Below are 17,526 nucleotides of genomic sequence, written 5' to 3' on the forward strand. Positions count from 1 at the left end.
GGCAGGATACCCACAGTCCCTGGCATGAGCCTTTCTTTTCAAGGAGACTGAAGGATGAACTCTATCCATTACCACCAGAGCCCCTGTGCTGAACACATCTGTCACATACGGCATCAGGGTGGGCGGGAGTTGGCACTGAATATCAAGGGGCTTCTGCTGCCCAGAGTCCTCAGCCTCACCTCCTGGATACTCCCCTAAAGGGAGCCCTAGGCAGACACCTCACCTGGGATACTCCCATGATGCTCCTACTGCCTACAGGCTGTGTATACCCTCCAAGGATGCAGAATGAGGCAGCCAGGACCAGTGAGTTGTAAAAGGTTTGTTTAATGTCCCAACACTCTGAGAAGAAACTCCAGCCAGGTGGAATAAGGAGTAGGAGAGCCCTGCCCCAACCCCAAGTTCCAGCCTCCATGCTCCCATGCCCAAGCCCCCAGGAGCCATGACCAGGGACCCGCTCACAGCAGAGTTGGGAGACCCCACTGCTCCCTGTGACTTTAGGCCAGGTGTGAAGGGCCTTGCATAAGAAGACAGCAAAAGTCCAGCCCACACCAGGACCTGAGGCTGCTGAGGTCGCTGAACTGACCGTGGAAGACATCATCTGTCCCTGGGTTGCCAGGATTTCACTGCAGAAGCCAGAAAAGCCCAAGCCCATCTGCCCCCTAATGCTGGCAGTGCCAGGCAGAGAATCCAGCTGAGGAGGAACCAGAGTAGCTGACACCTCACACTTCCGACTCCAAGCTGGAGATCCTCCTCCAGGTGCAAGGTCGGGGGAAGCCGTGCATCCCACAAGCCACTCTGCTGTCCTCTTCCAGCCCCCCACTGTCCCTGTAGCGTGTGCTCAGCCCCAGGGTCCTGCCCCTGTGCCCCAGAGGCCCGCAAGCCCCAGAGAGCCAGGGGCCGTGTTTGGCACAGGGTGGGAGGTGAGGGCAGACAGACCTCCAGCAAAGCGGCAGGTGGGCATGGGCATGGAGGCAGGTGTGCTGTCTGTGCGGCCAGGCGGGGCCCCCTACCCACACCCCCTCCTGGCAGGCCTCCCGGTAGGACGGCAGCCTCATCCACTGCGCCTGCGCCAACCGCCCGCAGGTGGGTCGGGCACACCCGGCGGGCCCTGAGCTGGGCCGAACAAAAACCGCGGCCACCGAGCTGGGAAGAGAAGCGTGGCGTGGGCGCGACCCCCGGGCCCAGGCCGCGCACAGGAGGGCCTCCCGCCGGGCCAGCTGCTCCGGCCCGAGCAGCGGCAGTTCCTCGGGCTCTGGGGGCTCTGGGAAGAACGGGAGGAAGGGACGCCTCGACCGGTCTGCTCGAGGGAAGGAGCTGTAGTGGCAGCGCTCGGGCGACAGGGGTCGCTCTGGGAGCGCGCGCCGCTCGGAAGCCCAGAGGTGCCGCCCGAAGCGCCCCGCCCGCACCTGCCGAGGTGCCTCGCAGGCCGGCTGGCCCGACACCCGTGAGACGTCGGGCAGGGAGGGCCCGGGCGTCGGGGCACGGCCCGGGGGCTGCGAGGCCCTGCGCCCCAGCGCGGCGCGGCCCCAGCCTGGCGGCCCCCAGCCCGTGGGACTCGGCTCGGGGGGTGGTCTGGGGGTGGGCGGCCGCGGATTGGGGCAGGCGGGTGGCGGGGGCGCACGGCGGCCGCCCCCCCAGCTCTCGATGGTGCGCGTGGCGCGGTCCAGGGAGCTGCTCACGCCTGCCGTGGTCACCATGTCTCGCGCCGCCTGCAGCATCTTGAGCACGCTGGCCTGGGCCGAGCCGGCCGTGAGGTCTGGGCTGGGCTGCCGCGCGGGGCTGGCCAGGCCCTGCACCCCGCTGAAGCAGCTGTAGATGCCCTGGGCAGCGGGGAGGAGACGTGTGTGAGCAGCGCCCTCCCCTCCGCGACCGCCCACCGCCCCGCCCCGTTGGGAAGCATTAGCCCAGGCATCTCTAAGTTCCAGGAAGCAACTAACATTTGTTAAGTGCCTACTATGTGCCAGGAACTGTGCTGCTGGGAGAGTTTACAGAGGAGTTCTCTGAGGTTCCAGGAGGTTAACTCCTTCTCCTAAAGTCATTCAGCCTGTAAATGGCAGTGAGGATTTGAACCCTGGTCAGCCTGGCTCCAAAGTCCTGTCCAGCCTGTTGGAGAAGGGCTCTGCTTCTCATCTGCTGTGTGATGCTGACAGTCCATGTCACCTCTCCGGACCTCAGTTTTTACATTCGTAATTGGGGCCATGGCCACCTCTGACTTAGCTAGCTGGGTTTGTGCCCCTGGAGCCAGAGCCTGTCTAGGGTAAGGTGGGTACCCACCCTGCTGAAAGCCAGCAGGAAGTCCAGCCGGGATGTGTTGGGCACTGAGTGGCGCAGCTTCCAGTAGACCAGGTGCTCCCAGGCGAAGACCAGCAGGGCCAGCCCCATGGCCACAAGCAGCATGTAGAAGACACCGGCCATGTTGTCGATGTCCAGCTTACTGCTCATGACCTCATTCTTCTCATTCTGGCAGATCCCAGAGAGCCACACCGTCTCCAGCTTCTGAGTCTCCCCTGGGGGGATGGGGCACACCCGGCTTAGAAAGGACCCTCCCAGTACTCACTCAAGCCTGGAGTGAGGAGAGGTCTGGGGCCAGGGTACCACTTCCTGGTAGGACCACACAGGGATCCAGCCCGACGCCAGGAGATGGAAGGGTGGTCAATGAGCAGGAAGGAAGAAGAGCAGAGTGGGAGCTGGGAGGGGGCAATGCCAGCCTTTGACACACCCACTTCCCACATGCCTACATGCCACATGCCCAGTAAAAGTTTGTTGACTGGGTAAATTTTATGATTCCCTCATTCGTCAAACATGTATTGATCACCTACATGCCTAGCATGGAGCTGGGCACACAGAGATAAAAGGTCTAGGCCCCCGAGGAATGCAAGGAGCTTCACTATTATCACTTGCATTGTTCTATGGCACTGACGGGAAACCAGTTATCTAGTGGGGATGTGACTCCATGGTCAATGCTCTCTGTGGGTCTTGGGGCAGGCCCAGCTGGACCACTCACACATTTGAGCCCCTGCTACCAAGGTATGCCTGGGTCCCAGCTCTGGGACGAAGCTGGCCCTTGGTACTACCCCAGGTCATCTCAAGATAGAAATGGAGGAAAGGGGTCATGGGGAAAAATAAAGGCGTTCAGACGCCCCCAACCCCCCCCTGTGTGGCCTGAGCTCCTTCCTGTCTTCCTGTCCTGCAGGGGCTCCCCAACTCTATTTCTTACTCCCTCCCAGCAAACCTATCCCTTCACCAGGTCTCCATCCAGCTACTTCTAATACCCGCTACCAGCCACTGCACCTCCAGAGACCTCTCCCTGCCCACTGGCCCTGGGCACTCAGACAACAGTGGTGGAGATGCTGACCAGCCATTGGGCAGCTGTTCCAGCCACGGGCTGTGGCCCACCCTGGACCCACCCCAGCCCCCACCAGCAGCAGCACCCACCGTCCCCCAGGAACTGCAGGAGCGCCAGGTCTATGGCCCGCTTCCAGTGGGAGTCCTTCTGCATGGCGATGCCATAGCCGGTGGTGGCAAAGACCTTGCCAGAGCCAATGGTGACCAGCTTGCAGCCCTCGTCCTTGCCCGCCATGTAGTTGAGGACGGCGGCATCGTAGATGAAGGCATCCAGCTTCCTGGGGACAGGCTGAGCCCTCAGGCCAGGGGTCATACGGGGTGCAGGGCACCAAACCTGGGGCCCGACAGGGGTCTGGGCCACGTGAGCCCGCTGGGCACTGCCCAGGAGGGATGGATGGGTGGAGCCTTCTCTGGTTCCCTTGGGTCCTGGATGCAGAGAAGACCCCTCCCAGAACTCGGGGACCCCACCTACTCTCTCCTCAGAGAGGCCAGGGGACTCTCTGCCCCAGAGGACACACCCTCTCTGCCCAGCCCCTCCAGACCCCTGAAGACCCTAAGAAGGTCACAGCCAACACCTCAGGGCAAGGCTGACCCCTGGTCAATATCACAGCTGCATCTCTGAGCCCTGGTGGGGGTCTGTTTTTGCTTCAGGCTTCACTCTGCCCCAAGACCTCCTCCCCGGGAGTCCTACAGGGCAACCCAGTCTCACTGTCCCCACCTTGGGTCTCTCGGGGAGACATGTGGGTAGACAGTCAGAGGGTGGGTGCAGGACTGCGGACCCACCCCATCTTGAGGCTGGTAAGCGCATCCTCCACTGAGCGCTGGTTGAACTTGACCATGTGGGTGTGCATGTCCCGGTAGTTGCTGCGGATGTTCCGCTCTGTGCTGCCGTTGGGCACCGTTCCGAAGCGGAAAGGTGGGTACTGATCATGAGGCCGCTGAAACTGCGGGCAGAGGACAGCCGCCATTCATAAGCCTTCCTCCAACCTTCCAGGCACCAACACCCCCAGCCCCCACCCAGCGGTCTGGACTCACAGAGAGCAGAATGGTCTTAGAGACCATCTGCGTTTTACAAATGGGGAAACGGAGGTGGGGACAGGGAGAGACCTACTCAAGGCCACTTAGTCAGCGAACCTGAGCCATCTCTCCACCCCTCTGTGCCCAGCCCCCTCCTCACCAGGCTCCTCAGCCTCTTTCTGCTCCCACCTCCAGTTCCAATTCCACTGATTCCAACTCTCTCCTGTCCCACCCAAGGCCTGCCCCTGCCTGCAGCATCCCCCCAGCCTCCAACAGCCATGGCTCCAGAACCTTCTTATCACTGAGGCCAGACACAGTGTCGATGTACTGCTCCTGGATCATGAAGGCAGCCAGGTTGGCGGTGTAGCTAGCAAGGAAGATGACGGCAAAGAAGGCCCAGACCAAGACCATGATCTTGCTGGTGGTGCCCCGGGGGTTCTCGATGGGCACCGAGTTGTTGAAGACCAGTGCCCACAGCAGCCACACAGACTTGCCGATGGTGAAAGACGGGCCCCCAGATTCTGGGGGAGAGTGTGGACACTGAGGCTCCTCTTGCCCAGCACAGAGGGGCTCAGGTCTCAGCCCACCCGCTTCCGTGGCTCCTGTCTCCACTCTGTCCTGGGTGGGGACCCCATCCTTAGCCATCCCCACCCCAGGACAAGTCACCCTGTTTCTCTCTCTCTCTCTCTCTGATTGGCCTCCAGCATGTAGCCTGAAGGCCAGCCCTCCTCCCTCCCCCCAGACCCAGACCCAGGGGGAGCTTACTCTTGCCACTGGTGAGGTTCTGGTTGTAGCTGACAGGGCTGAAGTACTCAAACATGAAGACAGTGATGGCCACCACGGTGAGGCACATGACAAACATCATCACCCACACCGAGGGGCTGTAGGGCTCTGGGAACAAAGGAGGGGTCTCAGAGGCCTCAGCGCGGCCCCTCCCACCTGCAACCCGGAGTGCTGAGTGCAGACAGGTGAGTCCATGTGGTCAAAGCCGGGCCATCGACCCCACGGACTGAGCCGAGTGGTCGCTGACTCTCAGAGCAGCGGAGCCCCAGGGGAGACTCCACCCCAGGGAGTTCAAGCTCCCCAGCATCCTCAGGCTCCCCTCTCCCTTCCACCCTGGAACAGGATCTCACCACCCACCCTAGGAAACCTCCCTCTGACTCTAGTCTTCACTGCTCTCATTTTCTCTCTTCCCACAGCTTCCTTTCACAAAAGAGGATCTGCACCCCATGCTCCCTCCCTTTCCTCTCCTATCCCCCTGCCTGCAAGCCCTTCTATCCCCCTCCCCATGAGCCTGATCCCCCAAAGTCACGTCAGCAAGCTCAAGGGATTTTCTCTGTTCTCCTCTCCTCCCTTGTCACCAGCACGACTGAACACACTCCTGTCCTGGAACTCTCCTGCCTGACCCAGTGTCGATGAGCTGCTCATTCTGCCTGGAATCAGCTCTGAAGTCAAGTCTTACTCCTCATCCTACTGACACAGAAACTGGGGCCCCACACTGCAAGTCCCACCTGACCTCCTGACGGGGCGCCCTGGGAAGGCCAGGACTATGGCTGGATCCCAGCACCCAGCACAGGGCCTGGCACAAGGAAGCTGCCCAAGAAATGCTGAATTCCTAATCAAGTCAGAAACTAGCCCAGTTTCCCAGGCTCTGGTTTGGCCCCTCCACCGCTTCTTGGATCTTCTCCCTTTGTTCCAATGTCCCGGCCACTAGGCACCTCCTGAAGCCAGCCTGCCTTCCTGGTTTTTCTGTCCCTTTTATCCCATTCCCCGCCTCCGCAACCCTGACCCAACACCCAGGCTCAGGACAGAACAGTCCATTCTATTCACCTATAGCTCAGGCTTCTGGGCAACCTCCGAGGCACCCAAGGCTGCTGTGCTTGCCCTCTGAGGGCCCACCCCAAGCTTCCCATCTCCACCCATGCTCCACACAGCCACTTTGTGGGCCCCTCTGCACCATCCCTGCCCACCCCGAGCCGCACCCAGGAAGGCCGATGGGGAGACGGTGCCGTTGCTGCGAGCCACCATCACACTGATGCCTGTCTCCACAAAGGGCACGGAGAAGTCCACGATCTCGGAGCGCTCCTCATTGATGGTGAGGGAGCCGATGGCCATGTCTGCCCGCTTGTAGTACACCTGGGGGCCACGTGTCAATTGGAGGAGGGGCTCCCTGAGGCTGGAACACTCCCCTCTCCCCACCACGCCGCTCTCCCCACCACACCCCTCTCCCAGCACCTACCAGCTGAGTCAGCTGTTCCCACCTGGGGTCAAGCAGAGCTCCACTTTCCATTCTGACCACCCCAGGGGTCATCATTGGTGACAGCCCAGACCCCCTGCCCCCTGGGGGACCCTGAGGAGCTGGGCCTGGGTCCTACCCTGACTGATCCCCAGCCCAGGAGGAAAGACCTAAGGAACAGCTGGGAGTGGCTGACGGATGTGTGGGGCCCCGGGCGGCCTGGAGAGGGGCAGGCAGGTGGGCTCGAGGGGACTGGGGGCGGGCCTACCTCCCCAATCATGCCGTTCCACACGCCGCGCACCCTCTTGCCATGTTTGCCATTGGTCACCAGGTACAGGTCATAGGAGAACTTGACCGCTTTGGCCAGCTTCTTGAGGATGTCGATGCAGAAGCCCTTACAGCAAAGCTTGGTGTAGGGGGCCGCGTCACCACTGCTGCCGCCAAGAGACCACCAGAAATCAGAGCTGGCCACTCCTCCCAGCCTGGCAGCTGGACCCCCACCCCCAGGACCAAGCATAAGACACACTCAACGCCTGCCATCACAGGGCAGCACACGGCTCACACCAGGCCTCCTTTGTGTTCTCACGGACCTGAAGGTGTGGTTGCTCTGCCGGCGGCAGGGCACGGTGTTGGGCACGCAGCCACCTGTGCCAGGGTCAGGGCTCTCCACGATGACAAAGGGTCGCTCTTCCAGCGTGGCCACTGTCAGATGCCGGCTGTCCACCACGGGCTGCAGGGAGGCACCGTAGCGAGGCCACACTGGGTACTTCATGTGGAGGATGCCGTGGTCCCAGCGCCCCACCTGCAGAGGGTGACCAGCCTCAGCCTGGGGCCTTCCGCCTTACTACCCCCACCCTGTAGGTGAGGCTTCTAGGCGGGGCCTGGCAGGGACAAGAATCCCCCTCCCTCACTTGGGGTTGCTGGGAACAGTCGGAGCAGGACCTGGGGCTGGAGCATTTGGAGAACAGGAGAGTCAGGGCAAGGCCAGAAGGGAAGCTCTCTGCAGCCTCCCCTGGCCTCTGGTCCCTGTGCTTTCCAATCCAGCCTCCACACTGCTGCTGGCCCAGCGTCCTGCTAAAGCCAGACCTGAGCCTGTCTCACCACACTCATTCCCCCAACTTTCATATCAAGTCCTCAGCCCGGCACTCAAGGCTCTTCACACTCAGGTCCAGCTTCTCTCCATCACCCCACCCTCCTTTCCCAGTCTCCACACCTCCAAACACATTGCTTAAAAAATGCTCCACGGGGGAGGGTAGAGCCCAGTGGCAGAGTGCGTGCTTAGCATGAGCGGGGTCCTGGGTTCAATCCCCAGTACCTCCATTGAAAAAAAAATAAGTAAATAAATAAATAAACCTAATTACCTCCCCTCCCCAACAACCCCCAAACCAACCAAACAAAAAATATCCCAAGCCCTCCTTCCCTTCTGTCAATACCAGTCTAGTATCCCTTCCTGGTGGACTCCTACTCAACCCTCCATAGCCCAGCCCAAATGTCCCAACTTCTGTGACGCCTTCCCCAGTTTCCTCCTTTAAAGGCAGAATGAATTTCTGCCCTTCTTTTCTACTCCCATAATGCTTTGCAAACATTTCTTCTCAAGCACTGATCTCCCCAAATTCTACTAGTTAACATGGCCATCTAGCCAGCACAGCTGTGGGTTACCCCTCCTGGGGCAGGACAATGTAACAAGAGTGCTTGGTAAATTCTACAGCGTAGGGAGGCCGGGGTGTTGTGGGAGCCCCGAGCAGAGATGCCTCACCCACTCTGGGGGGCCTGGAAGGCTTCTCAGTGGAGATGTTTCAGCTGAGACCTGAAGGATGAGGGGCTGGATGAGGGACAGTAGGGACTCTCGGCTGTGGGACAATAGGTGGGGACAAAAGGAGAGGATACCAAGGGCCCCTGGGCTCACCCCCTTCTCACCATCTCCCAGAGGCGGTGCCGGTTAAGGGCGATCACCACCATGGTGGGCTGGACCAGGTACCCACCAGGGCTGAAGGAGAAGTCCCGGCCCTCCCATGTGACATTCAGTAGATGCCTGTGAGGGAGGAGAAGCCAGTGTCCCCTTAGCCATGCCTGCAGCCCTGCCCAGACGCCCCTCCCCCACCTTCTGCCTCATCACCACCAACAACAGGTAGCTTTTGTGTACTTATTGTCCTGTGTTTCCCTGTATTGACCTCTGAGATCCTCACCACCAGAGCCTACCAGGCTCTTTTCTCAGTTGAAGAAACTAGGGCCCAGAGAGGGGAGGTAACTTGGCCCCAGACACACAGCTAGTTGGGAGGTGTGGCCAGCGAGCCCAAGCTCACTGCCACCAAGTTACCTGAAGCGCCCCCCTCACTCCCATGCCCTGGGCAGGTGCACACCTGTAGAAGGCCTCCCGGGCAGGGCTGATGCGCCCGGGGTGGCCGCGGCAGTCCCCAGCCGGGGTGGGCAGGGCGCCATATTGGCGCCGGTAGCCATGGGCGCCCAGGGCCAGAATGGCCACGCCGTCGCGGACCTTCTGGCGCAGGCTGAGGCGCCAGCTCTCAGTGACGACGCTGATGAGGCCCACGGGGAAGGCGGCAGGCGGCGTGTCGGTGCTACCCAGCGCCAGGTTGGGCACCAGCCACACGTGCCCGGGTCCCACCAGGCCGGCCTGCGCCGCCTCGGCGAAGAGCACCTCCGCCTCCTCGCGGGAGCAGTAGGCCACCAGCACGGGGGCGTCGAGCTGGCGCAGCAGGCGCTGGGTGCGCGCGCGCGTCCCGCCGGGGCCCAGCTCCAGCGTGAGCACGTCCAGCAGCCGCCAGCCCAGGTAGCTGGCGTCGGCGACGGCGCGCACGCCCTCGAGGAAGAGCGCGTGGCCCGGGTGCAGGCTGGTGATCACGGCGAACGCGCTCCAGTCGTACTCCTCCAGCACCTTGAACAGCACCTGCAGCTGCTGCTCCAGGGACACGCCCAGCTGCAGGAAGGCGGAGCCCGGCTCCTGGGGGCGGGGGGGGCGGGGCATCAGCGGGGCGGGGCGAGCCGAGTTCCGCCCCGCCCCAACTTCTGCTCCCAAGTCAACCCCCACACTCCTTTGAGTCGGAAGATGCTAGGCGTCCCGGGAACCCCTATCTCGCCACACCCTCTCTCCCTTCTGCCATGGACGTGGTTCCCAGCCCCTGCCGCCCATTAGAATCACCTGGAGAGCTTTTTAAAATATGCGTGCTCGACCCCCACCTACCAATGCTGGACCGAAAACCAGCAGTAGCAGCGTCACCTGGGAGCTTGAGGAAATGCAAATTCTCGGGCGCATTGCACACCTACTGGCTGAGGATCTCTGAGTATGTCGCCCAGGAATCTGTATTTCAACAAGCTCTTCACGTGGCTCTTGACCCCGCTAGCCCAGACCTACTGAATGGAAATCTCTGAGATGGAACTCTGGGCGTCTGCATTTTTCTAAAGCACTATTGAGGTTGGAGAACCACTGTGCTGAGAGCTAATGTCAGGCCCCAAGGTAACTGGGAAATCACCATCCTCCGGGGAGCCCTGGAAATGAGAAAGTTCAGCATCTCCACTGCCTCTGCCACCACAAATGCCCAGGGCACTCGCTGCCCTGGGAGCCTGAGCTAGCACAATCCTCTCCTAACTGTGGGTTCCCTGCTGCCACTGCGGGCCCTCCAAGATTTCACCACACTCTGACGGTCCCAATCTTTTTTTAAAAGCAACTCCAAGAAAACCCTATAGGACAAGTAACCCAGTTCCTTCAACAAACAAACAGCAAGGGGAAAAAAGAGATGGAGAAGGAGTCTAGAGACTGAGACTCAAAAGTCCTGTCAACCAATCGCCATGTGGGAACCTAATTTGGTTCCTGATTCAAGCCAACAGACTTAAAAATAAACATTTATGACATTTATGAGACAATGGGGAAAATTTGAGCACTGCCTGGGTATTTTATGAGATTAAGGAATTTTTATTATTTTTTTAGACGTGATGATGTATGGTGGTTTTATTATTTTTAAAGCCCTATCATCTAGAGATGTGAACTGAAGTATTTATGGATGATATAAATATGTCTGGGCTTTGCTTCAAAATAATACAGACGAGGGGGAAGTGGGTGGGGGTAAGGATGAGGCATGCTCAGCCTGGGGTGAATAGGGGTACATGGGATTATAATTGTCTACTTTTGTGTCTGCTCAAAATTCCCTACAACAAAAAAATCATAAAAGAAATGCAAATCAGATCAGTCTCTCCCCTCAACACCTTCCTCAGCTCCCCAGTTACTTAGGGTAAAACCCAAATATTTTCCTATGTGGGTGGGACCCCACCACCTTCTTCAGGCTTCTCTCTGTCCCTCAGAAACTCCAAGCTACTTCCCACCTCTGGGCATTCACACCACCTGCCCCCTCTACCTGGAACCCTCACCCCAACTCTGTACACACACATACCTTGTCAACCCTCCCTCACCTTCCAGGTCTCAGCTTCGATATATTTCTTAAGATCCTTTCTCTGATCAACCACCGACCCACAGGGGGTCCCGTTAGACTCCCTTGTGGCATGGCATCCTGTGATCTTCCTTCAGGATGCTTATCCCAGCTGTGACGGCAGCAATGTGTTTGGAACTTTCTCCCCACAGGACGGCAAGCTCTGCGAGGGCCTGCCGCCCCCAGGCCTTGGGCAGTGACCTGTCCCAGGATGCTCTCCCCTGCCGGTCAACTACATCAGATCTCAGCCTGGCCCTTTGCCCCTGGATCCAGAGCCTGACCAAGGGAGGCCAGAGAAACAGGAAGAAGGTGAGCCAGGGTTGCCCCAGAACCAGGGGTGAGTTTGCCCAGCCCTTGTCCAGACATGAATGTCAAAGCAGCCCAGAAAGTTTCTCTTCTAAAACATGGGAACATCATTCCCACAGCCTTCTCCTCCCTCACCCATGTCTCCCTCAGCCCCCACCTCCTTGCTGATCCCACCCAGTCCCAGCTTCCCAGGACCTGAGCGTCTCCCTGGCCCAGACTCAGCCCCACTCCCCCAGCCCCAGCCCGGCTCCAGGCTCCAGGGATGAGGGGACATGATTTTGAACAGGCACCTTAGGGGTGAGGACCACGGCAGAGCCCCCACTGATGCTGAGGATAGGCACGTGGGTCTGGGAGGAGATGAAGTCCAGGATCTGGGCCACGGCCTCAGTGCCGATGTTGTCCTCAAAGATGATGCCATGGACGCGGGCAGCACCCAGGAGCCCACAGATCTGGGTGAGAAGACTACTGGGGTTGGTGTTGTTGACCCCCACAGTGAGTGGTTGGATCTCCAGGGGCAGGTCCAGGAAGCTCTGGGGGGTGAGGCGGATACGGGCCTGGGCCTGCGATGGCCCCAAGCTGCCAAACACCACGGCCACTGTCACAGCCTGCTCGCCCTGCCCAGGGCCCGGCCCTGCGCAGGCACCGAGGAGTGAGGTGAGTAGCAAGGCTGGCCCCAGGGCCCCACCCATGTCCACCGGAGGGTCCTGTGGAGAGACCAGGATAGGCACGGGGAGGGAGGCAGAGGGACAGAGAGGAAGGAGTGGCAGAAAGGAGACAAAGGCCAGAGTCAGAGGGACACACATCCAGAGGATGAAAGAGAAGAGGGGGAACCTCCCACCACAAAGAGAGGCAGAGAGAGGGGGAGACAGACAGACACAGACAGACAAAGAGAAAGAGACAGAGGTTAGCTGAGTGTCCAAGCGCAGCCCAGAGGGCGGGGGCTGGGAAGAACATGCCGGGCTAGGTGCTCATTCCTTCCATTTTATGGTTGAACATCATGTTTGGAAACTCATCCATCTGGGTTCTGCCTCAGGAAGGTACACAGCAAATGCTAATCTGGTGCCAAGTGCATGGATTTGAGTTGGAGAGACTTGAGTTCAAGTCCCAGTTCTGCCACGTACTAACTGTGTGATCTTGGGAAGTTGCTTAGCCTCTCTGAGCCATGTTTTCTTGCCTGCAACAATCATAGGACCTATTTCACAATCAGCATCCTTATCCTACAGGTGACAGCCCCACAGCCAGGGGGAGGCAGGCAGCTCTTGTAACACACACACACACACACACACATACACACACACACAATGTGCACCCTTCTCCATCCTAAACTGAACCTAACATCTCCGAGAACCCTGCTCTGCAATAAGGCTGCCTGGCTCTTCCTGGGCACTGGACATCCCTACCCTACCCCCGTTGCCTCAATAAGTAGCAGCTCATCTACAGCAGGCATGTGACACAGTTGATTTGTTCAGGGCTCAGAGTCACCTGAATCCCCAAGGTATCTCACACATGAGCTGCCTCCCTAGGCCATCACTGATATGAGGGTTTGGTTTGGTTTGGTTTGGTTTGGTTTTTACCGTAACCCAAGGGCCTGACGTGTATCCCTGCTAAATGAGCATCATTGCTTTGGACTACGACCGATAGCCACACCGGTGAGTGGTACCCATGGATGCAGTTCTCCTTCCCAGCTGGCCACCGGCCACAGCTTTGCCCTCTCTCCATCTCCATCACATCCCCGACAAAACTTTTGAACAGGGAAGAGTCAAAGTGTGACCAGGCTGGGCCTGGTTTAATTCAGGATAAGAAGACAGGATTTTTGGCAGGGGAGAGAATACTGTACTCATTTTTGTGCCCTTGAAAGTCCCCCTGTGTATGATTTCTTAGTACACTGACTTTGAATGTCAACCTGGAGACATGCGTGAGTCGTGTGTGAGCCTAAGCGTGCTTGCCTGCAGCTACCTCCAACCAGAGATTTCAAATTACACCTGAAAAGGGCACTCCCGTGCTTGTCTGCCCTTGGCAAGGCCTCTCTGTGCTCATCCCTGCCCATCCCTGTAGGTTCTCCACCCTCTGGGAAGCTCGAAGCTTCCCCCACCTCTGCCTCCCAGCTCTGAGGTCCAGACCTCTGCTGCCCAGCACAGCAGCCTCCAGTCACGTGTGACTATCAGGCACTCAGATGTGTCTCGTCGGAATTGAGGCATGTGATGTCAAATACACACTGGCTATTGATAACTTAGTATTCAAAAAAGAAAACATCTCATTAATATTTTTTATGGATTACATGTCAAAAGAACATTTAAGATACACTGAGCTAAACACAATATAGCCTTAGAATTCATTTCACCTTTCTTTTTACTTTTTCTAATGTGTCTACATGAGCTCTCACTTGGTTTCTTTTGGACAACGTAGCTCTAGATGAAGGACCCAGGGCCTCCCTCAGCTCCAAGGGGGCGCTGTCCCCAGAGACTCTCTCTGATTGGAAGGTGCCTCCAGGACTGGAGTTGAGGAGGAAAGTTGAGGCAGGTCTTGCCTCTCACAGAAACTGATCTCAGGATGCCTCTGGAGGGAGGGGTCCCAATCAGGCAAGTCTGTGAATTTAAAATAGCAACAGGCAGATTCAAAGAGATGTAGACTCCAGAATCTTAGCACCACATGGCATCCAGCCTCCCACACAAGGCAGGAGGGGAGGCCCCACTGGCCTGAAACATTTGTCTGGCCACTGCACCCCTCCTCGAACAGCACAGCTGCTCCCTGGTGCCCACAAATTAAGTCCAGACACTGGGTTTCATGGACAGAGCCCCACACACCCTGACCCCAACCAACTGTCCTCCCCTCCGTGGACCCCACACTCCTGCCACCTAGGGATGACCCTACTGTCCTCGCCTCTAGACTTTTGCTCTGCTGTTCCCTCAGGCTAGAATGCCCTCTTCCCACCACCTCTGTCTTGTCTACCCAAAAAATTCCAGAATTTCCAGAGCCCAACCTCAATCCTCCTCCCACAGCGCAACTACCTTAGTCCTTCCAGGCTCTGGAAACATGGGTGACAAGACAGAAGGTCTGGGTCTGGCTCTAGGCTGGTTGCCTTTCTTCCCCCCACCCCACACCCCCCCTTCTCCTGGGTTGGGGAGCTCCTCTGCCACGGTTTCCCTCATTTTGCCCCGTGGCAGGTATTTGCCAGCCCAAGATGCCCCTTACCCACACTGGACTATTGTCTTAGAGATCTCTGCCCACCCACTTGGGGTCCACCCGTTTCACAAACGGGTTGTTAATATTTGATGAATAGACGGACCCCCAAAAAGGATCCAGGGGAAGGGTGACAGTGGTCAGTCTTCCGGGACACTCAGCATCACCTTGAACCGCCTGAGCATCTCCATGTGCTCCCCCAGTCTCAGGCAGGCTCCCACACACGGACATGCACACAGACTCGCACTCCAGACGTCTGATGGATATCCTCTCTCCCAGGCCAGGAGCCTCGGTCCCAGGAGTCGGCCCCACCCACCAGCCGCGCCACCTCCGGGGAGCCGAGGGACCCAGGCTCCGCGGCTCCTCTGGATCCACTTCCCTCCGAGTGAGCGGCCTCTGCTTTGCCGTCGGGTTTCCCTCCCTCCCTTTTGCCGAGCTAAAACCCGAACCCAGGCGTCAGGGGAGACGACCACCTGTCCATCTCGCCCCTACTGGCCACTCCCTCCTCCAAGACTAACTCCCCCCTCCCCGCTGATTCCGCCCCGGACCCCCCGGGGGAATCTCTTACACTTGGCCTGTGAAGTTCGGGGTATTTTTAGGCCAGCGATAAATAATTCATAGGGAACGTGGCATCAGGCTCCCCCCGAGGGAGGAGGGGGCGCGAGCGGCGAGAGCCACCGTCACCCGCGGCTCAAGGACACTCGCGATGCGGCGGCGGCGGCAGCGGCGACTCCGGGCGCCGGGACCCGCGCCACGCCTCCTGGCGGCCAAGCTGGGCACCACGCACTCCGCGCCCCTCGCCTCGCGGCTACCCTCTGCGGGCGTTCCGGCTTCTAGGTCCCCTTCCCCACTGCCCCAAGTTGGTCGCCACCTCAAGCCCCGCGGGTAGGAGTTGCGGAGCTCGCCTGGCAGGCGGGGCTGTGGGAGGGTACCACCCCGGGCCTGCCCTAGGGCGAACCCAGGAGTCGGGAGTTTGGTTCCCGGCTTACCCGATCCCTTTAACGATGCTATTCGAGTTTCTAGTACGGAATCTATTCGAAGCAGGCTCCCAACTTATTTGCACAGCCAGAAACTAGACGGGCTCCGAAATAGAGCCCACTTGGTCCCCTCCAAGTTCCTTCCCTCAGTTTCCACCACGGCCAGGGTCAGGACCCAGCCAGGGCAGTGTCACCATCGGAGGGCTGGGGACCGAGCCAGAAGTCCCATCGGGTGAGCAGGGCTAGGGCCAGTGGAGTGAGCTCAGGGTCCAGTGAGAATTCCCCCTTCACTCACCCAGCAGGACTTCTGGATGTGTCGTGGTATGCACCCTTGGGGATTTTTTAGCTGCTGGCTGCCTTTGACTTCTCTTGGCACTGGCCCTGCGCGCTTAGGCCTAGGCACGAACGGCCTTCCGCAGCAGGATACTCGTGGTTTCCCTTCCCCACCGTCGGGGATCCTGATGGAAGACCCAGCAGACCAGAGCAACCCGCTGGTGCAGCAGCCAGGGCCCAGAGCACAGGGGCTCACGGCTGTCCCGGGTCCTCTTTGCCCCCCACCCCGTCCTTTCCCACCCTCGAAGCCTGGGTCCGCCTGGGAGTGAGGTCAGCGTTTGGGAAGATCCCACCAACGGGTGAAGCCCAGGCTGATTCCCTGAGGTCAGAGGAGGGAGCGTTATGCGGGGCGGCGGAGAAAAGGAAGAGCTAGGAGGGGAGGACCTGGGGGGACTCACGGCGGGTGAAAGGGCAGGGGTGTGAAAGCAGATGTGCGCAGTAGGTGCTCAGCAAACCTCCGGGAGCAGGGGGCTGGGCTTCTGGAACCACCGACAGCCCCTCTTCGTCCTCTCTGCCCCATGTCCTCTCCAGCTCCCTTCTCTCTGGCGAACCCAGCCAGGGCCCCAGCTCACAGCCCCGCTCCCTCCCCACCCCGCCCGGGTTCCAGCAGCAACAGTTGCAGGGCCGGCAGCCCAGACTCCATCGTCCCGCACCGCCCCCTCCCCTGCGGTGCCGCGGCGCCGGGAGAAGGAGCTGGAGGGCTCGGCGACCCGGGAGACGAATGTCTTGGGCGCCTCGCCCGCGTCCTTCCCTCGCGTCCGCCGCGCGCCTGTCACCTGGGCCTCTCTTCCTCACCTCCTCTCCGCCCGTCCCGGTCCAAACCCCAGGCCGGGACCCCGAGAGTCTCGGTCCCCCGACCGCCCCCCTCCTCGGGCTCCCTGCGCCAGCCAGACTCTCCCCAGTGTCCCGCCTCTGTCTCCGTCGTCCTTGCCCGCGCGTCGCCTGAGCCCAGCCCCAAGTTGGCCAAGTTGGCGCCCCCGGCTCGCCGCCTGCCACTCACCGAGGGGAAGGGGCGCTGCGCCCGCGCCCAGAGCCCGCGCCGGCCGCCTCCCGCGCGGAGCATGTCCCGCCGCCTCGGCTCCGCGCGCTGGCGCGCTCTGCCCTAGCTCGGCGGTCGCCTGAGCCCGGGCGCCACGGGGCCAGTGCCCGTGGCGCGGCCTGGCGGGCTGGGCCGGGCCCGCCCCCGCGCCCCGCGCCCCGCGCCCCTCCCGTGGCCCGCTAGGCGCCCGGCTCCGTCCCGGGCTGCGCTGCACGCCGCGCCTCCGGCTCCCGGGGCCAGCCAGCCAGCCGGCTGTGGCGAAGCGCTCGCCGCCGCCCGCGCGGGCCCGCCCCACCGGGGCCTGCCGCCTCCGCCCCGCCCCGGCCCGCCTCGGCCGGCCCACCCCGCCGCCAGCACCCGCGCTGCTCCAGCCCCTCCTTGCCCGCCAGTGCGCCAGGCGCCTGGGTCCCTCCTCCCGTCTCTAGGGCTGTGTCCCCAGACCCGACACTCGGGGCCAAGTGCAGCCTCGGAAAAAACGGGCTGCCCGGAGCCCTGGGTTCGAGGCCGAAGCTCACTGGGTGTGTGACCTTGGGCCAGTTAATTTCGAGACTCCATCCGTCTATAAAGTGAGGCCAGCATCTTGGGGGCTAGCACAAAGACGGTGACCACGCTTTGCAAACTGCAAAGCACTACGGAGATTCAGGTACTATTTTT

General features: G+C 60.2%; 1 protein-coding gene across 2 annotated transcripts; it reads right to left on the reverse strand.

The window, feature by feature from the left end:
• Window positions 1-314: 314 nt before the first annotated feature.
• On the reverse strand, window positions 315-17,017 carry GRIN2C (glutamate ionotropic receptor NMDA type subunit 2C). 2 transcript variants are annotated; one of them, XM_072939532.1, is made up of 13 exons: window positions 16,834-17,017; window positions 11,634-11,792; window positions 8,959-9,557; window positions 8,516-8,630; window positions 7,189-7,400; window positions 6,867-7,029; window positions 6,345-6,498; window positions 5,128-5,253; window positions 4,654-4,883; window positions 4,129-4,289; window positions 3,436-3,623; window positions 2,275-2,507; window positions 315-1,820 (listed from the first exon to the last, which is right to left on the reverse strand). In XM_072939532.1, the coding sequence occupies exons 1-13, from the start codon at window positions 16,894-16,896 to the stop codon at window positions 720-722; spliced, it is 3,504 nt and encodes a 1,167-aa protein (XP_072795633.1). In that variant the 5' UTR covers window positions 16,897-17,017; the 3' UTR covers window positions 315-719. The 2 variants fall into 2 exon arrangements, with proteins under 2 accessions (XP_072795633.1, XP_072795632.1); XM_072939531.1 differs by having other exon boundaries at window positions 11,634-12,047.
• Window positions 17,018-17,526: the final 509 nt, after the last annotated feature.

This window comes from Vicugna pacos, chromosome 16 (assembly GCF_048564905.1).
Source record: "Vicugna pacos chromosome 16, VicPac4, whole genome shotgun sequence".
In the NCBI taxonomy this organism is placed as follows: domain Eukaryota; kingdom Metazoa; phylum Chordata; class Mammalia; order Artiodactyla; family Camelidae; genus Vicugna; species Vicugna pacos.